The sequence below is a fragment of the Chamaea fasciata genome, unplaced genomic scaffold (assembly GCF_029207755.1).
Source record: "Chamaea fasciata isolate MVZ Bird 193981 ecotype frontalis unplaced genomic scaffold, bChaFas1.0.hap1 SCAF_1, whole genome shotgun sequence".
In the NCBI taxonomy this organism is placed as follows: Eukaryota; Metazoa; Chordata; class Aves; order Passeriformes; family Sylviidae; genus Chamaea; species Chamaea fasciata.
In genome coordinates this window covers 130,273,326-130,299,759 of record NW_027094086.1, presented here as the reverse complement: position 1 = coordinate 130,299,759, position 26,434 = coordinate 130,273,326, and the positions used below count along the sequence as shown (strand labels likewise).

Below are 26,434 nucleotides of genomic sequence, written 5' to 3'. Positions count from 1 at the left end.
AGAGCAGATAATGGGTGTGCTGCATCGAATGCATACAACGATTTTAAGTTTGGGACAGTTTCTGTTAACTAATACATAATACGTGTATCATTTAAAACTGAAAATTTTATGTCAGTATTATGTAACATTTTTTAAAAGTTGTAGAAATATTTAGAGCAAATTATGAAACTGTGTTTCATATGTGAGAACGCCTTCAATAAACGACATTTTTTGAAAAAAAAAAATTTTTGATTACCTGCTTGAACATACTTTGCATTAAGCAAAGAATGATTTTTTTTCTTTTGTGTACTTTTTAAATTATCCTTTGTGGAAAACATTTTAAAACCACCTAAAAAATTTAAATACTATTAAAAGTGTTAGAGACACTAGGGATTGGAAAGAAAGGGGAGAGGCATGATGACATGGGTGGGGTAGGGGTTCTCAGTTATTCCAAGGGTACAGGAAACCTCCAAATGAGGTCAACAAATAATTTATATTTATGTTTTATAACTAATAAAGCCACTCTAGCCTTCTAAGGAAGATTAAATAGCTAACTCTGTTAATGTTCTTACATGTTTAGATAATTAGGTAAAAATAAGAACACAGTTTTCCTCATTTTTTAAAGGAAAAACAGAAAAAAGAGGGAGAAGATTTGAGTAAATTACAAGAAAAAGAAGCATTAGTTGAAGAGCTGGAAGCAAAACTTGAAGAAGAGGAAAAAAATTCACTTCAGCTAAAGGAAAATCTATCAGATGTCAGCAAACTACTTGAAGAATTGAAAGAAGAGATTTCACTAAGGAACCAACAGATAAATAACATGAAAGTTGAACTTACCACCTACAAACAGAAAGAAAGACAATGTTCTGATGAAATAAAACAATTAATGGGAACTGTGGAAGAGCTGCAAAAACGATGTCATAAAGACAGCCAGTCTGAAGCTGACATTGTGCAAAGAATGGAATTAGAAACACAAAGGAGACTGGCACAACTTCAGGCTGAATTAGATGAAATGCATGGCCAGCAGATTGTACAAATGAAGCAAGAATTAATTAAGCAGCATGCAGTGGAAATAGAGCGACGTCTTTCCCAACAGAAAGTAGAATTGGAGCAAACTTCAAGTCTCTGTTTTAATGAGACTGTTAATAAAGATCAAATGCATTTAATGAATATTAAAATCAATGAACTGAATGTGAAATTGCAGGATGCTGATAGGGAAATGGAAAAAATGAAGCAAGAATTGTCACAACAGATGGAAGTTTCTGCAACAGAGAAATCTCTTCAACAAACTAGAATTGAAGATCTCCTTCAAGAACTGAATTTTTCAAGAGAGCAGGTTCAAAGAGCCAAGCAAACTATAGTGGATATGGAATGTAGATTAAATGAAGCTGAAAAATATCAGTTTGTGATTGAAGATTTAAAAACTCAGCTGGCTTCTGTCTCTGAATTTAAGAAGGATTTGGAATTAAAACATGAGGCGGAAATCACAAATTACAAAATAAAACTTGAAATGCTAGAAAGGGAGAAAGATGCAGTTTTGGACAGGATGGCAGAATCTCAAGAAGCAGAATTAGAGAGGCTGAGGACAAATCTTCTGTTTAGTCATGAAGAGGAACTTTCCAGGCTTAAAGAAGACTTAGAAAAAGAGCACATGGTGAACATGGAAAGCCTTAAACACAACTTGAATATGCACCATAAGCAGCAGTTAGATGAAGTACAAAATGAAATGAGTCAAAAGATAGAAGCCATGCAATATGAAAAGGACAACTTAATCACAAAGCAAAATCAGTTGATTTTAGAGATTACGAACCTGAAAGATTTACAGCAGTCTATTGTAAATTCTAAATCTGAAGAAATGACGCTTCAAATCCATGAACTGGAGAAGGAGATTGAAGTGCTTAGGCAAGAGGAAAAAGAGAAGGGTACCCTTGAACAAGAAATACAAGAGCTGCAGCTTAAAACTGAGTTAATGCAGGAGCAAATGAGGGAGAGAGAAGATACCCTTCAAAAAAAATGTTCAGAACTCGAAACGCAAAATAATGTTCTTAAGGGGGAAAATGAAACTCTAGAAGAAAAATTAAAAAATATGTTGGTAGGCTCTGAAGAAAACATAATTTGTAACAGTAGTGTTAGCTCTACGACGGAAATTTTGGACTTGCAGAAAAGAATAGAAAGGCTGATTGCTGAAAATGAGCAACTTAAAAACCAAAACAGTATCCTCCAAGAGGATACTGAAAGGCAGAAGAGTGCCTTTTCATTGACTGAGAAAAAACTTGAAGCTAGCTATAAAGAGCTACAGAAAGAATGTTCAAGTCTTCTGAAGGCAAAAACTGAGTTAGAAGAGAACAGGAAAAAGCAGGAAGCTGAATATAAAAGCAAACTCAAAGCTTTGAATGAAAAAATCTGCCAGTTACAAAGGAATAGACCAGTTTTATTTAAAACTAAACCTTCTGGTCTTGATGGGAGTAAAGAAATAAAGGTGTCCAGAGAAGACAAATTTGAGGCTGGTGAAGTTGTTGAGAAAGATGCAACAGAACTTATGGAAAAACTTCAGGTTACTCAGCGTGAGAAGGTGGAATTATCCCTGAGACTTTCTGATCTCTCTGAACAGTTAAAGTCAAAGGATAATGAAATCTGTCTTTTAAATGAGAAAGTCAAATCCTTAAAAGATGAGAAAGAGCAAATTCTAGTAAAATGTAAAGAACTGGAAGTCACAATTAGTCATGGTAAGAGAACAAATAGGAGTAGTAATGACTCTAAGAAAAAATGCTCTAAAGGAAAATCTCTAAAGACTGCTACTCCAGCATCTGAAGGTAGGAATAAACCCCCTGGTTCAAGGAATAAAGCTGATGAAGGAATAAAGTCAAAAGGTAATCTAAGTTCTGGTAAAGACTGCAGCCATGAGGTAACAAAAAGGAAGGAGGTCCAGCAAGTGCTGAAACCAGAACAGCAGTCTGTTGTGGAACATTTGCAACATGGGATGCCAGACAGGCTGACAGAGGAAACGTCTTTAACAGCCATTACGCAGAATGAAAATAACCTTCAGCAGCAAGTGGATGCCTTAAAATCAGAACAGGTACATGATGTAAAACAATATAGAAAATACTTTAACTATGAAAATTTGTAGGAGCTTACACTTGAAAATTTGCATAATATTTTTTCCAGTTGGCTGCTTTGAAGTATAGGTGTGTGTCAGTGGTTGAAAGGGTTGTGGCCAATGGTTGAAAGAGGTTACATGAATGACCAGAATTACAAGCGTAGTCAATGTGTATAAGGATGCTTTTTGAATGAAAAAAATACTCTTCACTTGCATTTAATTAAATCAACAGTAACAACAAAAAAGTAAGAAGACTACCAGAGCAGTTCATATTTTGTTGCAGCATTTCACTTACTTGAGGGGAACACTTATTTTGTGGCATAATTTTTTATTCTGTGATTAGTTTTTCAGTTCTCTAAGTACTCATTCAAACAGTATAAAAATGAAACTTCATTAGTCATCTTTGACCGAACTTTTGAATTATCAAACTTGTGAAATACTAAAATTACATTTTCAAATTTTTTAATGTTTATGTGGTTTTCACTTTTTAAAAAATGTATCTGGATGTGATAATCAGAATCCATATAGTGTAATTCCAACTATTCTCTCAAGTTTTGCTGACGCAGTTTTGCTTGTATTTCTTGGTGTTGTAAATCAATTGTACGTAGCATGGAAAGAATTTGATTTGTCAATATAAATAGCTAAGTACTGAGTTACCAGTATTTAATTAGGTGGTGGAATCATAGATCTGTATATAAATTTAAATTTGTATACACTGTTGAAGCTCAATGGCATGCTGCAAGATGTATGCAACTAAGTATTCTATGGAGATAGATTTAAGCAGACTTCTATTATTTTTTAAACTTATTTTTTTTTATGTTATAAAAGTCAACCAAACAGTGAACTAATACCACCAACTGCTTAATATTGCATTGTAGTTCATTCACTCCCTAAGAAATAAAATCACAAGGAAAGCCACACTGGAAACAGTTGTGAGATTATTAAAAAGAGCTTTAGCTTCGTTATGGTTTGATTTAGGCCTTTTTCTTTGTTTGTTTGATTGTTTTTAATAAGGTTTGATAAGGGTCTTACAGTTTCCTGCCATGCTACTAAAAATCGTTGTGGTCCAGAGGTGTCTAAAAACCTTTTCAAACTTCAGCTCTAAGTAGGGTCCCAGTTGTCAGATCCCAAAGATCCTTTTTGTTTAGCACTAATATCCCCAAAGTGCAGACGGGAACTACAAGCCTTGGAGATCAATGTTTTTAAGGTCTGCTAATAATACAATCTTTTCTCTGTGTTTCGAGTACACTTTCTTAACTACTCTGTTAGTAATGATATTGCTCTTGCTTCACTGGGTTAAAATTCATTGGGATTTTATTGCTGCAAAATAGGAATTGAAGTGTATTGAGTTTTGTTGATTTTAATTTTTTATTCTAAGTTGAAGAAGTATCTTACTATTGTGTTAAACTCAAATTTCCAAACTACGTATATTTAAATTTACCTTATGCATACTATATATGCAGCTTTCCATTCAACACATCATTAATCTCAGAAATTTCCAAAGATGGGTCTTTCTATTTTCTTGTGTCTCACTCTTTTAAATTGTGTCTTTATATTCAAAGACTGATTTACAGCTACAAATGGAAGCGCAGCGGATTTGCCTATCCCTGGTTTATTCAGCTCATGTAGACCAGGTTTGTGAGTCCTTGAAGGCAGAAAAAGAGAGTGCACTTTGCAGTCTTAAAGAGGAACTTGTTCATAATCATATGCAAGAGATGTCTGATCTTAAAAGAATGCATCAGCTGGAACTCCAGACCCTGAAATTTCAACAAGCAGGTAACTTGACCAAAATGATGAGAATGAAGCTCTCTATGAAAAACAGTGTCCTTAAAAGCCCCAACCAAACAAGCACAAGAATTTGTGTCCAATAAATTTTTTTTATAGAGTATTTCAAAGTATTTTTTCAACAAATTGTTTACCCAGTACATGCAATCTATTACTGCGGTAACTTGAGATAAACAGTATATAAAAAAATAAGGAATCAAAAGTATTACAATTCCTTGTTCACTGTTTATACTAGCTCAATTAATTGTAAAGAACAATATAGTAGATTCACCTGTAAGTAAAATATTAAGCTAATTCACCAGCAAAGTATTTCTGGACTTGTTCTTTTTTCTTTTCTTTGTATTGCTGCATTGACTCCCTGCACACTTTAAGTAAACTGCAGTACTACTTTTTGCGTCAGTGAGCCTTTTTGTTATCATGATGGTTTTCTGTCCCAGTTTTTTGTTATACCATGTTTTGCCCTTGTTTAATTTTTTTTGCATAAGTTCTTCTCCCTCCACTAGGTATTTGTATGCTTTTATCTTTCTGGAGGCCACTAAAACACAAAGCCATTTCTTATCTCTTGCTCCTCTAGAACCTGCAGCTCAGCTGTGATAATTGAAACTGTCCATGTGTTGTAACGATAAAGAGGGGAACAAAAAAAGTTTTCCCCAAAAGTTCCATTCCTCAAGCTGAGGAGGCAGCCTCACTGAGGCAGAAAATTAGGCCTTTGAAAAGTTATTGTGCATCTAGTGTTTAAAAATAATATGAGTAATTTGTATTCGTAGATGATGAAGGCAAATCTACACAAAGACTAATTGAAAAATTGAATGAAGCTGTCACTGAGGAGTGTTCAAGGCTGGTTCAGGTAAGACTTAACAAAAAGCCTTTTTCAAATTGAAAATTTGGAAAACAAGAAATGATGGTTATTGAGTCATCATATTATTGTACATTATTTTTGCATGATTTCTTTGCAGCTTTTCTCTTTGCATTTATCTCAAAATATAGACTGCTAAACCTGAGCTTCCAAAACAGCATTGCAAATGGTTTGGTTTTGTTTTGTTTTGATTAAACTGGTTTACAAAAGACAAGTCTTTTGTCTTACACATGGTCTTAATCTTCTAGCTAATGTTGATCTCATCTCTCCTGGTTTGGAAGTACTTTTCTCCTTTCTCTTTGTTTCTGGATATATGTTTTTGATTCAGGAGTCTGATGTCATGCACATATTGACGCACAGGGCATCATCTCTCATATCTGCAATAAGATAGTAATTTCTTTCATAGCTGCAGCTTATATTTCAAAGATAAGATTCTTTTCGGGAGAGTGAATAGCAGAATTTTAACTTGAGATCCCGGATAGGAGAGATTAAGCAGGACTCCATGATAGCTCACAGAAAGTAGCAGCTGAGAGTGCTTGGCATGAGTTATTTCACAGTGTGAAACATGCTGCCTATTTGTGTGATCCTGTTTTTGAGCTGTTGGAGAAATAATGGTTTTACTTTTATAAGTTGAATTTGGTTTTTGTTGAGCACAAAATCTTTCAAAAAGAGTCCCTCTGTGCTTTGAGCAAGCGGTTTCTTTTCAAGTATCATTTATCTTCAGAAATCATATGGATAAATCTTCTTTTTGCCTGCCCATTGTGAATATTTTTTATGCCATCCCCTATAATCTGATTTGTTCAGCACTTAAAGAACAAGATGCGCTGTAATCCCTAAAAGGATATAAATTTCTGCTGTAGGGAATTCCTCTTCCAAGTAAGATCGCAGTTTATGAGAATGAGACATTTAAAATGTAAATTTCTTTTCCACATCAATAAAGGAGGCCTTTCTCTACAATATTTTAATACTTGGCAGTTCCAAATTTAATACTGATTTGAAAACATATGCATTTATGCTTTAGTTGAAAAGTCTTCTCATATCTGTTTCTTTTATCAGGAGTTTTAAAGATTGTCTAGGTTCTTAGGATTCAATAGAACATTCATGCCATCATTAACAGAAGTTAATGCTCACAAAAAACTTTATTCCTATTTTTCTTGTTTTCTTTGTGTATTGGGATTGATAAAATAATAAATTTTTTACTTTTCATTTTGTTTGATTTGTTATACAGGTTTTGTGTGGCAGTCAGAATGAAAATTCTTCAGCTGCTGTAGAAGCTGGTGATAGGGAGCAGGAAATTTTCTGTAAACCTGCTGTGAAAGAAAAACTGAGTGTAGAATTACCAGTACACAGAGGTCAAGCTCAAGGTAATGACTTTGTACTATCATGCTGGTTAAAAGTACTTATTTAAAGTATTTCAGACTGGCAGTTTTGCCATTACTTTTTCAGGTACTAATTCACGCACTTAAATAACTGTTTTAGAGATTTCTTTTTTTTAATGGATATTTTCTTACGCTGTTTTCATTTTGGTGGATATTGGTGGAAAAAAGTGTTTGGGGTTTTTCTCTTCCTCTCCTCCTACCAGAAAAATGCATATGTATCCATACTTAAAAAAATGTGTTCAAAATCTGGAAGGGCTTCACTTGTTTCAGTGTTTTGTAATGTATCAGACAATTCTTCAGGGCAGAACTTGTAAACAAATCACTTGTATTAAAATTTGTGGCAAAATGTTTGTTTCCTTTTTTAAAGTCCCTGGTTCTTTGTGTAATTTAACTGTGCAAGAACGTATGGATGCACTTCTCCACAAGATAATGGAAGAGTACAGCAGGCTGAAAGCACTTCAAACACAGCTGATGGCAGAGTGTAAACAGGTAAAATTCTGTAGCATGGAGGATATGAGCATTTGAGTTTCTCTGTTGCATGAATTTCTTCTGAATGACTGAAGACATGCGGTCCATGTCACATAATTGTGGACTGGTTGAGGTTAGGAGACACCTCTGAAGTTCATCTAATCCAGCCCCTCTCCCAAGGCAGTGTCAGCTAGGAAAGGTTGCCAAGGACTGTGTCCAGCTGAATTTTGATTGCTTAACAAGCCTGGTGGGCAACTTTGCCTTTTTCAGGTTATACATGCCCAGCTGTTCCTCTCCTCTCACCTCTCCTAGCATAACAAACGCTCCAAGCCTCCCATCTCTTTTGTAACTCTCTACTGGACTTGTGCCAGTATGTCCATTTCTTTCTCATACTGGGAGTGCAGCACTGGGTGTAGTATTTTTGTGCTGCTACTAGACACACTGTTGTTAATTGCTTTTACATGATTATTATTTAGGTCAAGGAGCCAAGGCTATCTCCTTCAGAAAGGAGGAAAGAGGAGGAAGGTACCCATATGGAAATAGGAAAGGAAAGTCTGCAGACTCCTTCACAGAATCTAATGGGTAAAAAGATATATATGCTGTTTTTAATGTATGTATATTCAGAGAGAAAGGAAAGACAATGACTTTTAATTTTAACTGATTATATCTTACTGCATCTTGAACGTAAGAGATTTTTTCCGATTTTGCAGTACAATACTCTGATTTTCTTAATTCTGTAAATTTTTTCAGAATTCTGTTCTGTGATACATTTTTGGTTTACTACTTTTTAGTTTTCCATAATTACAGTTTGTTACCCATATCAAATATTATTTTGCAGAATGGAAGATTAAGTTATCATTCTTTGTTATGGAAAAAGTAGTTGACAGGATGTCAGAATTTATTTTTAAACTACATTAATGATTAATTTCTTCACTGCTAAATATTTGTGAAGATGTTAACACAGTTTCTCCTTCTCTCCTTCTCTCCTTCTCTCCTTCTCTCCTTCTCTCCTTCTCTCCTTCTCTCCTTCTCTCCTTCTCTCCTTCTCTCCTTCTCTCCTTCTCTCCTTCTCTCCTTCTCTCCTTCTCTCCTTCTCTCCTTCTCTCCTTCTCTCCTTCTCTCCTTCTCTCCTTCTCTCCTTCTCTCCTTCTCTCCTTCTCTCCTTCTCTCCTTCTCTCCTTCTCTCCTTCTCTCCTTCTCTCCTTCTCTCCTTCTCTCCTTCTCTCCTTCTCTCCTTCTCTCCTTCTCTCCTTCTCTCCTTCTCTCCTTCTCTCCTTCTCTCCTTCTCTCCTTCTCTCCTTCTCTCCTTCTCTCCTTCTCTCCTTCTCTCCTTCTCTCCTTCTCTCCTTCTTCTCTCCTTCTCTCCTTCTCTCCTTCTCTCCTTCTCTCCTTCTCTCCTTCTCTCCTTCTCTCCTTCTCTCCTTCTCTCCTTCTCTCCTTCTCTCCTTCTCTCCTTCTCTCCTTCTCTCCTTCTCTCCTCTCCTTCTCTCCTTCTCTCTCTCTTATCCCCTACTTCACATAACCTATATGCAGATCCTACAATTCAAGAATACTGTTCGAAGCAGATAGGGAACCTTAAAAAACAACTTGAGAAGCAGCACGCTCAAGAACTGGAACACCTCAGGTCCTATTTCCAACAGCAGCTGAAAGAAAGTCAAGAGAGGTACACTGCAGAGCTTGCCCATCTGCAGGATAAGCTTCACATTGCTGGGGTATCCTCTGACTACACAAGGTATTAATCAGTTTTTCAATGCTTGTAACTCGTGCTCGTTCAAGAAGTGTTTCAAACAACAGTTTGTGTGAAGCTCTGTGTTCTACTTCAGAATTGGAGAAATTCTTTATAAATGTGTTGGTCTTCTGTAGTTTTGTTCCTTCAAGAGTTTTTAAGAGTCTTATAAAAAAACGACATAAACATTGCAAATTAAGTAGTGCAGCATTTATAGTTAATAGAGGAAGATTTGATAAATGGAGTAATGTATTAAAGTAATTTCATACATATGAGTTTTATAGCTGCAATTTCAAAACTTCAACTCACTAGATCACATTTAATTCTGAGAACTCCAGGCACTATCCTTTATATCTAAAGACATCTTGTGTAGATGTAGTTGCCTGAAATGAATTATTTTCTAGAATGATAGGTAGTAATAAAGTTTGGGGTAAAGTTTAGCTCCACTTAACACATTCTTGTTTTTCACCAAGTCATGGGCAATGAAAAACTGATTTTTTAAAAATTATTATTTCCCTTGTCTGCTTTTTGTATCTTTGTAGTTCATCCACAGATTCAGAAAGAAAGTTAAAAGACGTCTTCAGGAAAGTAAAGTGCACAGAAAATCTTCATCAGAAAGAAACAGATAAAGCATTAGAGGTATGATGTAACTCAGTTGATAGCTAATGTATATAAGAGTAACATAATTTAGATGCTTTGGCTTCTTAGATGAAATTGAAATAAGGACTTACACTTGGTGGATGAAGGTAGTTATTGTCTTAGTACTGTACTACGCTATTAGACAGTCTGTGTTAGGGGAAAAATACTTAAATTTTGCTGAAAAACATATCCGGGAATTATGATCAAGAAAACTTGCTTCATTGATGCTGGATTTAATTTTTTTTTTTTTTTTTTATCTCTGAAAAAAGAGATTTTAGTTGGCTGCTTCTTACTAAAGTGGGAAAGAATTAGCGTTCAAATTCTGGGAATTCTTCAGGAATCTTTAAAATATTGTGACTTTTCTTTAAACATGAGTTATGAAAGAAGAAATTTAAGTGAAATCCCAGGACTTCTGTATTACATGTTGTTTAGGAGAAATTTACAATTTAGGAGAAATTTTGGAAAAGTAACCCCAAGGGTTTTAAGAGACTATGTGCAAATGGGAAAGACCCTATGCATTCCTCCCCTAGGATTGCTGGAAACCTAGCTCAAAAACTTCTGCATTTTGCAAAATAGCAATGTTGTTTTGTGCTGTGATTCTGTGCTTCCTGACCTGGTTTCACTGGATTTGACATCATAAATAGTTTTGAAAGGAGAGTTGTTGCAAACTCTACTTTTAAGATTCATTTTGAAACGGAAACGAGGCAAAGTCTTACCAAGTTCTTCTGTTTTGTGGTACAAAATTACATGATTTGTATGAGATGAAGAAAACCTAATTGAGGAAAAAAATCTCTTGCTGGATTAAAACTTGAAACTAGGGAAAAAAAATCGCAAATACATGATCTGAGATTTCATTTTTTTTCTACAGCTTGGTAGGGAGATGGAAATGCAGAATGATCTGGATGTTATTCAATCACTCCAAAAGCAGTACCAAGAAAGATTAGAAGAGGAAGTAGCAAAGGTATTACTTTTATTTTGTTACCTTAAAATATGTTTTAAAAATCTGTCATTTTCATTTGCCATTTTCAGCTATTTAGGCAGTTGCTGTAGAATATGCTAACTTTTTTATGATTTATTTACAAGGAATTGTTTCATTTGGCTTCTGAATGGGAAAGTCTTAAAAAAATCTGGAACATTTTGTGGTTTCTTAGCTATCTGTCCTATTCCTAACTCATAATTTCTATTTGTATGGGTTGTAGTGGTAGTGTTTAAAACTTCAAAGGAAATAGAAAACATGCCACCATATTCTGCATTAAAATTTATTTTTAGAAATCCAGAGACTTAGAGTGTGTATCTTGCTACATAGGTTTAACATCAGGTTGGTTCAAAAGACTTTTGCGCTTAACAGTTTTATACTATGTTCTGATCATTTTTTATTGTGCATTTTAATATTTTGTGTAAAATGCATAGTTTTTCATTGGATCTAGTGACTAAAACATGGAAAGTAAAAGTAAGATTTTATAGGTAGAGTATGTTTGTTTGTGGATTTATTTACTTTCTGATTTACAAAAAAGTTTCAACTTCCTTTCAAAAAAATATTCTCTTATCTGCTGCCAGGAAAACCCTTCTTTTTGAGGAAGCAAATGTTGCATTGGTTAAGATCAGTTTAAGTTCAAAAGATAAACTCACATTTTCTGGAAAGGAAGAGTTTGTTTTTTTCCAGTGTAACACTTCTGTATTTATTATACTATTCTTTGACACTTTCTGTAGCTTATGCTATAAACCACTGTATTCTAAATTTAGGATAGAATTGCTCACATGACTGGAAAAGGGGTTTATTTGTATTAGCAACACAAAAGTTTTCAGCCTGTTGTATCTGCAACTGCAGCTAGTAAGGGCCAGTAGTTTCTTTCTGGTCAAGTAAAATTTCTGTGCTAAGTATCAAGCACATGGCATTGCTTTCTTTATACAGCCCAAAATTCCATGTCAGTCAAACTTTGACATAGGATGCTTGGCTAGACAGAGCAGGCTTAGCACAGCTGCTCTTAAGACTGTGTGCCAGCACTTTTTGAAATCATCTAGCAGGATTTTTTTTTAAAAAAAAATTGATATTTCCATGCTAAATAATCTGTTGTAACTGAAAACAGCACTGTAGTTCATTAAACTATCTTAAATACAGTATGTCTGTATTTTAAGATGTGACTATTTTCAAGATTGACAAGATATCTTTCTCTTTCCCTCTGGGAACCAAAATGTTTTTATTTACATTTGTATTGTCGATGGTCATCTATGAGATTTCTTCAATAATAGGAGATGGAGTGAAGCATAAACTAATACAGACTTCTCTTATTTTTTCAGGTTATTGTGTCAATGAGTGTAGCATTTGCCAAACAGACTGAATTGTCAGGAAGGAGGCAGAAGGAAGAAGCACCAATGCAGATTGTACATCCAGAAAGAAAACATTTGGGAATTAAGAAGCAACACAGTGAGGAAAAAGTTGACAGCCTTCTTAGAAAAGGAACTGGAAAAGGCAGTAAGAATGAAGAAGGACTGAAATCACTTTGCAAGGAACTCAGTGAAGAGTCTGGAGAGATCAACTCACTTGGAGAACAGCTTCATTCTAATAGCAGCCCTGATTGCATAGTAGGACAGACAACACATAAGTCAGTGATTTCTGAAGAACTTTTTTCCCATAGCAAAGGTCTTACAGGAGAAGAAACACAAGTAAGTGTTAAAAAACCCAGCAAAGTAAAAATTAAGATGAAACTTCCATTTAGATATTTCCTTTTCCCTTTCAAAGGGTTGACACCTTCAGACCCAAATTGTCTACCCTTCTTCACTGTGTGCTGAGGAAGGGAATATGATGCCAGCTGTATTGCAGACAATAAACTGTTAAAAGATTTTTTTGTAAGCTAGGTTATATTTTAGTGTTTATACAAAGAACAGATTAAAAATAGTGCTTAAACAGTTTGAGTCTCTTGTGATAAAGGATATCAGCTGAACACAAAAATTATTTAAGTGACATAAAGCATATGGTTAGCATTTCACAAACTTGGGGTGGGGCTGAGTTAAAATCAGTAAGATAAAAAGTACTTGTAAAAAGCATGGAAGTTAATACTGTTGAGAGTTATTGGACAAAAATTAAATTATCTTTTTAAATGGATAATAGTTCTAAGCCTAGACTGTCCAAAAAGCAGGCAATACGTTAATGCTTTCATGCCACCTACTTTCATTTATGAAAGCGTTTTCTGAAATGAATATTTAAATGTTTCCTGGGAAGAGTTGTTGAACATAAAATCCTAAAATAGATGCACCGTTTCAGCACTCCAGTGAGGTGGTGGCCGCAGACACTGACACAGAAACATGCAGTCAGCTGTTGCTGTACGAGGAGCGCCTGGAGGACATGCGGCAGGAGCTCGTGCGGCAGTACCAGGAGCATCAGCAGGCAACTGAACTGTTGAGGCAGGGGCACATGCAGCAAATGGAGCGTCAGAAAGAAAATCAAGATCAACTCCTAGCAGAGCTGGAGAGTCTTAAAGTGCAATTAGCTGAGGTAATAGAGAATTCAACCAGTGAGTTAATATGGGTTAACAAAGGAACATCACTGGGCAGATTCATATTTATGATTTGTATCTATTTAGAGGGAGAGGGAGGCATACAGATACTTTCCATGTGCATGCACACACACACATGTGCACACACATCTCTCTTTTTGTGTGTGTGTGTGTACATACAAACACATGTATGTGTATGTTTATGGAAGACATGTTTTTTTAATCAAAGCTCAGACAGTGATAGATCGATTTGCACTTCTGTAAATGGGGAGCAAACCTGCAGTGCTGCACAGCAGCCAGAAGAGAGTGAGTGGGGATGCACTGCCAATCGTGCCACTTCCCAGATGCATGGCCCTGTGTAGCATGCAGGCTAGCAGCCATTTGCATCAATGAAGCCACCAGCCATGGTTAGAAATATTATTATAAAATTCTTCATTTTTCATCATTCTGACTTGAACAGTATCAGTGGCTTCCTGCAACCATGTGTTTTGACATTTTGGGATTTTTCCCCCAGTTTTGGGAAATAAGTCCTTACCAACTTTTAGAATTAAACAATAACTGTGAGTTTTGGTGGGAAACATCAATGTTTCTTTGCCTTTTCAAAACTTAACTTGCTATCATTCTGTATCTATTCAAAGCCTAAAGTAGGTGTCTTAATGAAACTCATTAGTTTATCTTAATTGATAATACTTCAAAAATAATGTAGTTTAATCTTTCAAGGATTCCTTCCACTGAAAGACAAAGTGAACAGAATCCAGGAAATAGGACTTTCTCTGATTTAATTTCAAGAGTGTAACATTACCAAAATGCACGTGAAGCTAGTAATCAGTGAATTCTAAAATTCTGTGCTTTCACTGTGGGAGTGGAGCTTCAGGCCTTTTCCAGACCTGGTTCTGCTCTGTTTAATTTTGGGCTCAAGGAGTTCTAGAATCTAGAAAGCCAGGCACTTGTACCTTAGGAACCCTTTCCAGCAACATCAGCTGTCTCTCCTAGCTGCTTTGAAAGTGTCCTAGAATCATTTATCCTGATAATCTTTCCTTTTGTTATATGCATACTTTCTCCTTTTACCTTTTATTTCAGTTTGTAACCGCATCTTTGTCTGGGTTGTAAATTCCTGTAACTGATAAAAATCATTAAGTAGAACTTGGGCTGCTTGGTTTTTTCTGTTTTTTAATGCCAAGTATGTATGGTCATAAGAAGGGAATAAGAGAATGTGTGTAGGATTTTTATAAAAATAAGTTATTCTCATCTTTTTTCTTGTGCTAAACATGTTATAACTTTCAGAAATTCCCTCTAGTTTGCATCGTGACCGTTGTACTTCCTAGAGAGCATAAAAATGGTATAAAAATCTTAAGGAAGATTTAAGTATTTTTTAGCTGTATTCCATCCTAGAAAGCTTTCAGTTCTTTTGTAATGATTTAAAGAGACGGACTGAAATTTCACTGTTCAAAGCCAGTAAAAAATTAGAAGTGACAGGACTCACTTGACTCAGAAGCTTAAGAAACTGTGTGAGCCACTATAACACTTCTTTCTTAGCGTGTCTCAATGGAGAATGACAGCCTGGTTGCAGAGAGAGAGAGAATGCTTTTAGAAGAACTGGAATCATTAAAACAACATTCCATACCCGGAAAAGAGAGGCTGTTTTGTGAGTTACAAAACAACAGCACACAGACTGAGGTAACTATGGACTTTGACTTTCTGGGCAGCGTGGCATGTAAAACCAGTAAAAGATTCTTGTTCACTGTTATTCTTTCTGTGTAATGTATTTTTCTAAAAGATGTTGGATATTGCTGGAACAGAGCAGCTGTAATATTCAAGAGGTGATAGTGGTAAAGATAGGTTTTTGACTTCAGGTAAGCAAAAGCTGGTTGAACAGCTTGAAGGTGTGGATTATTACTACAGCTATTTCCTTAGGTAAACTCACTTTTTCATATTGCTATAGCAACACAAACAGAAAGTACAACAACTGCCTAATCAGTGTAACAAAGTTCTTTCTAATTGGCCCTGCCTTGGATTTCCTGGTTTGTGTTTTTAATATTTTTTTCCACATACTAAGAGTATTACTTGATTTGTAATTTGGTGCAGAAGTATTAAAAAGGGAATGACAACTAATTTAGGTTTTAAATTTCATATTCTACCATACATAAGAAGAATATGTTGATTCTGACATGACGGGATTCCTGTCCTTTTTGTTCTCTCTCCCTCTGCCAAAACTTACTCAGAATGAAACTGAAAACCAAAACGATACGAGAGAGCGGATCTTTGAGCATGAAGATGTGGGAAGAAAGCCTGATGAAACACCTTCAGCTCTTCTTTCTAAAGAAAGGTGCTTAGAACTGTTTTGAAAATATTTTTCTTAAATTTTGATAGTCATGTTCTTGCTGTTAAATTAATAATATTTGTAAGCTTTATTCTGACTGATGGTAATGTGCATCTTTTTTTCTAGAAAACCATATTTCTAAGTTTATGTACTTTAGGTTAAATAGTTAAATAGTGTATTATTTTTTATAAAGCCAATGTAATGGCAGAGACAAATCTTAGCCTATTTTACTATATATATATTTGGTGTCATGCATATTGAATCATAAGCATCATCTATACACATATATACATATTGTATGTACACATGTGAATTAAGTTTTTATTAGTGTGATTGTCTTACTTTATGATCCCATTTGACTATTCTGTAACTTTTTTGGTCTGTGTAGAGGAACAATTTTCTAAACTGTCATTTTGAGAAAGGATTAATTTTATAATGAATACTGAGTGAAGGCAGACCTCTACTTTAAAAGAATAATTATATAAAATACCAAGATAAAAGTAGAAATAGTGATAAATACTTTGTACATAATTTGTAAAAAGAACTGACTTTTAACACAAATGTGTATTTAGTATTTGCACGATGTAGGTTTTAGCCTTAAAAAAAAAAATCTTAATTTTGTTATTTCAATTGCAAATCTTATATGGTTTCAAGGGTGTCTAAAGCATGAAACACACTTGGAAATCAGGGGAAGATCAGAGGATTGATTAGTTTCTGTCCTGCAGGCATGTTTTTCAGAAGGCTAATGAAAAACTCATGAAGATTCTTTTAGAAGTTGTGAAGACAACTGTAGCAATGGAGGAGACAATTGGTCAGCATGTTCTTGGGTTACTGGATCGGTCTGGGAAAGTTCAGGCTTCCAAACAAGCTGGATGGGATACTGAGACAGAGGAGTCAATAAAATCCTGTATCCGCGTGGGATATGAAAAAGGTACTGATTGCATGGTTTTATATTTCATAAGAAGCATAATTTGCATGCTTTAATGATCTATTTAAATACTCCTAATTTTGATATTTTAAATTAACCTTTTTTTTTAAGGAAAAAATCCCCGTAACCTGTTTTTCATTTTAGTGCATAAGACTTCTCTGTTTAAGAGACAACATTTCAGGAGTTGTCCGGGTCATTCCCCACACCAGTTACAACTCACATCTAGGGTCCTGTTGCAAAGCCTGCAACAGAATGAGAAAGTGATTGTGAAGTCAAGAAAAAAAAGTTTCTGTTGATGGAAGCAAAGAAAATGAAACAGCTCCATGGCATCTTGCGCCACTTACACCCTCCTGTGTATGTATGGGGAATGGGAACTAGCGTCAAGGACTGTATCTCCACCAGTGCACTAGAGGTAAAGAGGCATGTTGCCGGTCACTGAGGGCAGCTGGCAGGGAACAAGCCTGTATATGTGTGCTTGTGGACTTCATTAGCTTCCCAAAGAAGTGTTTGCAAGAAAATCCCATTTTGGACACAGTTCCGAGAACTTCTCAACAGCCAACACTTTCCCATCAGCTCCTGTTTCCTGGAGTGCTAGTTGGCACAAGATTGAAGGGGCATTTTGGTGTTATGGTTAGTTGCATACCAGTGTCAAAGAACTCTGCTGGGCTCTGTTTATTATTTGTCACTGCCCTAGGACAGCATCTGTCCGTTTCTCTTTTGGGCAAGAGTAGGTGCTTGATTGTATTGCCATTTAGGTACCATAAGGTAGTGCACGTGCATCCTGGGTCTTGTGGGACGCTAATGAACAACAGATCAGTTAAGCTTCAAACACATCATACATCTGGATTTGGCTGGAATTTTAACTACTAGGAATGAGAAAAAGAACTTGAAGTCAAATAGTGCATTTCAGTATTAAGGAAGTGTCTATTACAGGATAATAATACGACTGCTAAATGAAGGTGAACTTTACCTCTTTCTTTCAAAATGTAGATTATTGCATATTATTGATTCCCTCTGGCTTTAAATATAGGTCACATTAAGCCTTGGGGAAAGTTAAGAAAGGTTGTATGAATTTGTAGCACAGAGACATCTTTTTCAGTTGATCACTCAAAAGGTTATCTGCAATGAAATTTATGAAGTTATAGTCTAAAAATTTCTGAAGTTTTCAAGTGAACAGCACTTTCACTTTTTAATGTGTTTCATTTTAAAAAAAGTAACTTTTACTTTCTACACATTTCACTATATTTAGTTGTGAGAAAAATTGTCTTTTGAAACTTCAGGCTTTTGAGGCTTTGCCTTTTTCCTCAAATAGCAGATTGGATAACTAAACTTCTGACATTTTTTGATGCATTCACTTTTTGCCCGCTCCTGCACATTGGTGTGTATACTTGTATCTGTCACTAATTATTGTCATTAACAATTCTTAATATGGATTGCTTTCATTACATATATGTAGCAAAACACGGTTTAAAACTATCTCTATTTGTCATTTTGACTTACCCCTGGCTTTCATAATGCTACTGTCTAAACACAGAACATGCCCTGTGGTTGGAATAATTTGCTTATTTCTTGTGAAGTCTTCTGGTGAAAGAGGAATCTCTTCAGTAGAAAAAAGCTCTATTCCATTCTGCTAGTGATTAGAATTGACTGTTTCAACTTGTATTTGCTGTTAGTGCATTTTGAAGAGGTATGTAAGGTCTCATTGTCCTGTAAGAAAGCAGGTGTCTGTTCCTGTAATGCCCCTCCTTGGTACAGAGCAGCTTTTGAGCTGACCACCTACCAGTTGTTTATTCCAGTATCTTTTTTGCATGTTTCCTTACATTCAGAAATAACAACAAAGGAAGGACTAACCAAAGTAAAAAGTGAAAATTAGATAACAGCTAAGCTTACAGTAGCTGTTGTGGCTGAATGTATGTTTGTAATGTGTCTCTGGAGCTGTATTCACAGTTCTTTTTTTGCTCTCAAAATGATACTGCGCCATCCTTTCTGCCGCTGGGGCCGTGCATAATAGTAATAGTTCTACTGTTTCGTCAGCTTAAGTATTTGATCTTTCTTCAAATGGGATTAGATAACCGATTCTGTTAGTGTTTTCAGCAGTGGGACTCTTGTTATTCCTTTTCTATACTAACACTAAGTGGATTGAGAGGACAAATTTTAACATTTTTCCCTATTATTTTATGGAAGTAAGAAATATATAGACACTGTTGTTTTTTTAAAAACTTTGCATGTTATTGTATTTTTTAGTACCTAGCCAAACAGATCTTCCTTTTTAATTAGTTAGGAAATATGTAGGAATAAATTTATACCAATAAAAAGCTAATAATGAAGTAGTAAAATAATGTGTTTATTGAAGTGAATTCTCTCTGGCGTTCTGAACATAATCCATATGGATTGACAAGCAAAACTCAGGTTACTGTTTTTGCTGGGTTTCAGCATTTTTAAAAGCTGAATCATTAAGATCATATACTTATAACCACACCTGATTTATAGAGCGCGTTTATAGAGGGACATTGACTAGGTTATCTGCAAGCACAGGATTTTATTTCTAGAAGAATGAGTAAAGTTCAAATTTCAGTCATAAAACATATCATTGGAAGTGAATGGCCATTTGTGCACAGTAATCTGGTGAGTTTACTTGGGTAGAGGGACTGCAGTAATGCAGGTTGCTCTGGAGAAGCCTGTGAGGTTATGGCATTCCTTGAATATTAAACCCTCTTGCCTACCTTCTGGGCTCCTTATTTCTGAGCAGTGTACCAGGAAAAAAGGTAGTAAATAGCTAAACACTGGGCTGCCACAAGACTGATTTTTTATTTTCAACTTGTAATCCCTAAGCTTAATTCCTAAGTGGAATCCCAGGAGTAAACTGAGGTACTGGCTCTACATCATGCAAAATATGTATTGCATCATAAATGTCAGTTGGCAGCTAATAAGCAACTTCTGTATCTGAAACTTCTGAGCAAGCACTGTATGATTAAGCAGTTTTCTTAAGATTTAGTGGGCCATGACATCTGATATGCTGAACTGCATGCTCCATGACAAAGGAAACAAAATAAACCTTTGTTTCTTTGGTTGATTCTTTTTTCATTACAAGGGGAGAGTTTACATAAAGAGATGATAGTTTTACTTAAGTCAGTTATATTCTATTTATTATTTTGAATTGACTGAAAAACAAAATTGCAGGACAGAGGAATTTCACTTAGTTCTGTTAGGGTGGGAGACTGAAAAGCCATATAAGGATAAACAAAATGAGGATTAGACATTAAGCTGTTAGGGGTGATGAATGAGACTGGACAATGTTTCCCTTTCTTGTTTCCACCACTGAAAATTGTGCGGAAAGATGCTGTACTAAGCTGCTGTGTACGAAGACAATTTTGAGGGGAAAAAGATACAGAGACTTTTACTGTCCAGTTGGGAAAACATTTAACATGAATTTGTGTTCTTAAGTTCCACTTTGTAGAAATCTTAATATGGTTGTCTACATTTATCATTTGGGTTAACAACCCCATTGTGTAAACAGAATTATTACAAGTTTTTTGTGCATTTGATACTTTTGGGGGGTTTTTTGTTATCTTTGAGACTACTAAAGTTTCCATATGCCGAATGATACTTTCGGTAACAGCTCAATTTTTCTTTCCTCATTTTTTATAGTTATGTTTAAGGCAAATTATGATATTTTGTTTTGAGATATTTCATATAACAAAATGGTGGTTTAATGTTGATTTATTTTTTATTATTGAGAAGAAATGGAAGCACAAAAAGAATTGTCATACACAAAACAGGAGTTTTAAGTCTTGTTATGAGTTCAAAAATTATATTCTGAGCTGCCATCAGTGTTTTTAAGTTTTTCTTCAGAAGTTTCCAGACAGCCAGTTCAGATGATTTTGCAACCAACTGCACTATATCTATTTCTATAGTCATTTTGTATAATCTTTATGTCTGTATTTTACACACAGTCATCATTGCACAATTCAGATGTACCTCTCAAGCAAATAATTTACTAGAATAGAAGGGTGACAGGACATGAATTATGGGTTAAACCTGAGAAGGAAAACAGGAACAATACCGAGATGATTTATACTCCATCAGGAAAAATTAGATTGTGCAATAACTAATATGTCATTGTTTTATCTTGTTTATAGCTGTGCTACTGTACTGTGGGCTTTTATTTTGTGGGATCTCTGAAGCTAAGCAGGGTCTTACCTGGTCAATTCTTAAGATGGGTGGCCTCCAAAGAGCATCAGGTGCTGCAGTAAGTGTGTTGGTGGCTCAGTAGGGAATATATTTTCCTTCAACTCAGTCTTTAACCAATACTTTGGCACAGCATTTGGAAATATTTATGCTGCTCAATGTCCATCTCAAATGAAGGTCCTTTCTACTCTGAGGATATTAAAGCCTCTGCATCACTATAGATACTTTGAAACATCCAAACCCAGCCCAAATTTGGGTCGTAAGACATGAAAATGCTATCAAATAAAAAAAGTGAAATTGTTCATTTTGCAGCCTTCCTTATACTGCAGGGGGATGGAATATTAGAGTGTTGTGGGAAAGCTTTTATGGTCTGTAAATCCATTGCAAATATTTAGTGTGCTGGCAGAAAATGTCTGCTAGCCACTGCTAGGGTGATTCCACTACAGGAATTTATGGCTGACATTGCAAAGTGCAGTACTCAAAAGTGCTTTGAAATCCTGTGTAGATGAAAGGTGCCATGTGAATGTATCTTCTATTCATCTGGTTATGCTTTCTATTCATGCATATAGTGTGCTTCTGTTTTTTCCCTTTGGAGTGTGAAAACAGTTTGTAACATTATATCCCACATATCTAAAAGGAGATATGAAACAGTAATAATACAACTAGAAGAAAAATATTACTAAATGCATCTTCATTGGAAAAATCTTAGCAATTTTAAGAGAAAAGTAAACCAAGTGAAACCTTCCTCAATTAAAATCACTGTAGATTAGTTTGTTGTGTATGGGTCATATAAATGGCTGCAGATACTGTCAGAATACTTTCAGGTAGGAATGTAGTACACCAGGTGGTTAATCACGTTGCAGCTTGTTACAAAAAAGCGAAAAACAAACCTCAAAACTACAATCTGTCTTGCTTGATAGGTTCAAACAACATCAAGAAGAGTGCTCATATTATTGTATGCCTGCCAATATTATTTGCCTACCTGACTAGGAGGCAAAAACAACAAGACCTAAACAAACAAGTTTTTAAAGGCAATTTGTGAGATTGACCTGTTGTAGTTTCAGTTCAATTTTTGTAGCTAAACAAACAGTTCTAGTTCAGCAGTCACAATTTGTGGAGTAACCAGGAACTTGAATTCAAAGATAACCCAGCATTGCAACTTCATTGCTAAACAGGCATTGACTATTCTTAATTCATTTAGTCATACTGCTGTTCCTGAAAAATAAGATATTTTTGAGAAAATCCTAAGCAAAAAATCTAATTGTTCAAAATATGCACCATACCATAATATTTATTTTATATTTATTACAGAAGTGTACTTCATTGAAATAAGTTGTCATTCTAAAAAACTCTCCACAGTAGCATTTTTTCTGTCATTTCAAATCTGTCAGTCTAAGGACATAACACTTCTTTATTTTTAAAAGACTTTATCAACAATAGTTTCTACTGTCACAATATGCCTACTGTATTGTTCCTTCATACTGAAAGTATGATTTTAAAACATCTCAAGACTTTGCTTTCACTTCCATTGCTTAAATACAGCCTTGAATTCTAAATGTGGCAAATTTGCTGTTTTCTAGATGAATTGCTATCAGCCTAATACCATAGTCAAAGCTTGTGCCTGGCTTTTCAGAAAGAATGGATAATGTTCTTAAATGGAATCAGACCTCAGGAAGATTGAGAAGCAGGCAGGTGCCAGGTGGCCCAGCAGCAGGAACAATTGCAGTCCTGTTGCACTGTACTTGATTTGTTCAGCTACCCATTTTAGTAAATTTTCAGTTCACTGATAACCATGTTGAATATTGTTGTTCTTTATTCCAGTCTGTTTGTTCTAGGAAGCCATCTGAATTGCATGCATGCCTTTGCTTTTACTCACTTGAGTTTGATTCACTGACTTGAACAGTTTTGTGTTAATGCAAAGCAACGTAATTGGGTGTTGGTGAAACAGGGACTGACAGTCTCGTTTTTGGTTTCGTTTGAGGTTTTTTAACTGATTTGTATTTTAAAGACGATCTTGCAAGTATTATTGCAAGTTATTCTAAGTAGTAAGAGTTACTGATCGTAACAAAGGTTAGAAGATGAGCACCAGAGTCCCTAAGCATACTGAAAGTATGTCTAAGATATTGTCTGTTAATATCTCCTTTTCTCTTGCACTTCTGCTTCTTTTTAATTAACCCATTGTTTGTTTTGTTTGTGTGAGTTTTAGTATGCAGTATTTCCCTTTCTGTTTTTGTGACTAAGTTGAATATTTTAATAATTTTTGGACTTGTCTTTCTTACTGTAATTCACTTGTACAATTTGCAATTGCTAAGAGACTGTGTGAAAAGGTAACTTGTTTTTTTTTTTTTCTCAGAGTCCTTATATCATGGTAGTAGTATGGGAGATGATGATATTAACATGTGGTCAGGAGCAGCAAGTGAAGGACTGCTGAGCCAACATCTTGCGGAAAGTGGGATGGAAATAGATCCTGAAAATGAAGAGCTCATTCTGAATATTAGTTCTCGACTGCAGGCAGCTGTTGAAAAGCTTCTGGAAGCTATCAATGAAACTTCAAATCAGGTGGGGTGATTTAATAGAGAAGCACTTTAAATTTTGTGTCTCAATTGGGCTTTTTTCTTTATTTTTCTTGTGATTGTGTTTTCATAAGCCTAAAACCCATAGGTTCATTTTGACAGCTGGAACAATGCTTCAGGTGCCTCCACCCAAAAAACAACTGCTCCAGCATGACTTTACTGGTGAATTTACTTTCCTGCTAGGAATATGCTTTGGTCTGCAGAGGAAGCCTAAATTTGGGCTTTCTTACCAATCTAGGGCAGTCTTTCATTGCTCATACAAATCATCTGAATTCTGCTACAACCGAGAGATGAGATAGGAGGTGTCAGAGCACACAGAGCTTGTGAAGAGGGAGGATTAAGGGGAACTGTGTCTAGTTCTCTTGACAGACATTTTAGTCAATTGATTGGCCAAAAAGGTGGAGCTCTCCTGCTTTCTCTTCTAACTGTGATTTAAGCATGGCCAGTTAAGCACATACCCACCTTGCTATCAGAAAGGGAGTCTGCACTCCAGCATTTACATGAGTATGTGATTTAGGAATAGTATTCAAAAAAAGAGGCAGTTTGCTATTAGAGTACTTCGTATAGTGGGATGTTAGTTGCTGTTTGGAGTACTTCCTTGTTAACTGAGGTAGGAGCTATATACCTAGGTCAGTTCAAATCACACTCCTTTTATCATGTGCCTTACTTTTACATTGTGTACATCCCAGTTTGAAGCTGTCAGGGTATTTTCCTTCAGAGCTTTGTGTCTGAGACTTTGCCAATGCCATCAACAGAGTTATGGCTCAAATACATACACACACATTTTCTTCATTAATACCTACTATACAAAGATGGATTTATCCCTGGTGATCATATATGTTTGGCTTTTTTTTTCTTAAGTTAATAAAAAATCCTTCTGTTTACACATTTTCCCACAGTATAAATATTGACACCTCTCTGGCTGTTCCATAGAGGGACTTTGAAAGCATTCATGCTTGTCTGCTTTGCAATGTCTGCTGATTGGATTCTATACAATTGTATAAATGTATACAATTGTACTTGTATATACCACAGTATGAGTTGTTGTATATACCATGGATATATAGGTGACTTGGAAATTATTTTTAAATATTCAGAAACTGAGTCCTTTATTTTTTTCTAGTCTGCAATATTTTATAATCTAAAACTGGTTACAGGCAGAAAAGATTTTAACCTTTTCTCTAATGAGTTGTGTTTTGCGTGCAGACATGTACCCATTTCTTCAAACAAACTTAAAAGACTCAGAGAAAACCTGGCAAAATCTTCAAAGTAACTATATGAGACCTGTCTGAACACACACATTCAGACCTGTAGTGCAGTTTGAAACTTGAGGGAAGGCATATTGTGGGTGTATTAATTCAAATTCCACCTGCTGGTGTTAGGTATAGGTAAATAAACTGGGCCACTCCCCTGAACTCTTTCAGTTGGGCAATATTAGCAGGAAGCCTTTAAACTAGTAGAGTTTGAGAAAGTTCTTCCTGTTGAATTAACTGCAGCAACAAGGATCTATGCGAATAATGACATACCTGTATTTTTCTTTCATTTGCCGTAGTGGAGTTGGAAAATTTTTAGTTTCAGTTTTGTTAGTTTGCTTGTCTGCTACAGCGATCCTGTGCAGGTAGAAGAAAATTCTGCTTTCTTGCCTTGGAAATTACTTGCCGGTTGCTGGTGGAAGATTTCTGTTGCTTTTTCATGTGAAACGTCTCTAAGAAGGATTTTTTTTAGGAGTGACTATACAAAGTTTTCCTGTACCTCTTTGCTTGGGATTAATCCACCCCTGAATTACTCAGCTTGAAAAGTGATCTGAGGCTTCCTACTGATTCTGAGTAGGTTTGTCACCGGCTGTGCTGATATGTATCTTCAGACTGTTAAATGCATGTGTTCTGTTACAAATTCCTGTCAGAAATTTCCAAAGCCAGCCTAGCTCGTGCAAAATATCCACAGGACGGTTGAGAAGGGAGCAAGAGCAGTGTTTTTTGGAATGGATTCTTACCGCACCTACTGGGCATCTAATCTGTTTAATGGTTTGTGGACTGAAGGCCAAGAAGAAGATACATATGAGGTTGAATCTCGTGTGCCTTTACCATATCCTTTTCCTTTCACCGAACACTTGGATGAGAACAATTCCGTAGTTGTAAATACTTCGATTTTTCACTTCAGCCACAAAAAAAATGGGCACATTTTAAAAGTTGTCTCTAAAATCTCGTTGCCTACTCCTCCCTATTCAGTAAGTATACAAGTTTTTAAAAGAAATTAAGCTTAAATAGGAGAGAATGCAGTGAAAAATTATATGAACTTGTCTATATTGTTAAAATTGTACTGCTCACAGGCCCTTTTCCCAATCAGTTTTCAGTGGGCACTGAAAAAGCCTTATTTATACAATTCTCTGGTCATTTCTAACACAAGTAATTTATCAGACACAAAAGTATGTTAAATTCCAGATATTTGAGATCTCCTTTTAAAGCACTTCAATGTTACTTATTGCACTTCATTTTTCTTACTGAGAATAATTCACATTGGGGGAGAGACTGCAGTCAAAGTTGTCCTCTTTTAGCTTTGGTGCACTGACTAGGAACAGTAAGTAGCACAAACTGGTAGCTTGCTTGCAATGATCCTGTGGAGAAATGGTTGATCTTAAAAAAATCAGTTTTGTACTTCTTTTTGGTTTTGTCCTATGATATTTTTAATAATACCTTGAGTTGCTATTACTGAAAAAAGCTGGAGAATAATTTTTGTTCTGAATTTTAACCATAATATTTCATACATTTCAGGAAGCCACTTTTACAGTTGTCTATGTACAGTAAATCTATTATGTGTTTCCCTTTCATCCGAGGTGGGTCTTTCATTAGCACTTGAAAATGTAAGGATAAAAGAAGGGTGCTCTGTGATTTTAAAAAATATCTCAAACCAGTGCAGATAGTTGCAGCATTTAGACCTTTTTTTAACCTCTGTCAGAATAAATAATTAATATGAACATGTTAATGATCCCCATCTGAAAAGGAATG

The 26,434-nt window shown here is 35.5% G+C and overlaps 1 protein-coding gene across 7 annotated transcripts in view; it reads left to right on the top strand.

Annotated features, from left to right (window-relative positions):
* The window catches only part of AKAP9 (A-kinase anchoring protein 9), a 104,384-nt gene that overhangs the window by 42,374 nt on the left and 35,576 nt on the right, over positions 1-26,434 (top strand). For 6 of the 7 annotated variants that reach the window (XM_066197723.1, XM_066197707.1, XM_066197749.1 and 3 more), the window contains 15 exons: positions 605-3,052; positions 4,636-4,849; positions 5,626-5,705; positions 6,943-7,078; positions 7,461-7,582; positions 8,038-8,143; positions 9,095-9,293; positions 9,830-9,926; positions 10,795-10,887; positions 12,225-12,590; positions 13,189-13,419; positions 14,957-15,097; positions 15,643-15,746; positions 16,466-16,671; positions 23,210-23,415. In XM_066197723.1, coding sequence (XP_066053820.1) covers positions 605-3,052; positions 4,636-4,849; positions 5,626-5,705; positions 6,943-7,078; positions 7,461-7,582; positions 8,038-8,143; positions 9,095-9,293; positions 9,830-9,926; positions 10,795-10,887; positions 12,225-12,590; positions 13,189-13,419; positions 14,957-15,097; positions 15,643-15,746; positions 16,466-16,671; positions 23,210-23,415 — 4,749 coding nt within the window. Of the gene's footprint in view, positions 1-604; positions 3,053-4,635; positions 4,850-5,625; positions 5,706-6,942; positions 7,079-7,460; positions 7,583-8,037; positions 8,144-9,094; positions 9,294-9,829; positions 9,927-10,794; positions 10,888-12,224; positions 12,591-13,188; positions 13,420-14,956; positions 15,098-15,642; positions 15,747-16,465; positions 16,672-23,209; positions 23,416-25,410; positions 25,657-26,434 lie in introns of those variants that run through there. The other variant, XM_066197758.1, reaches the window with a different exon arrangement.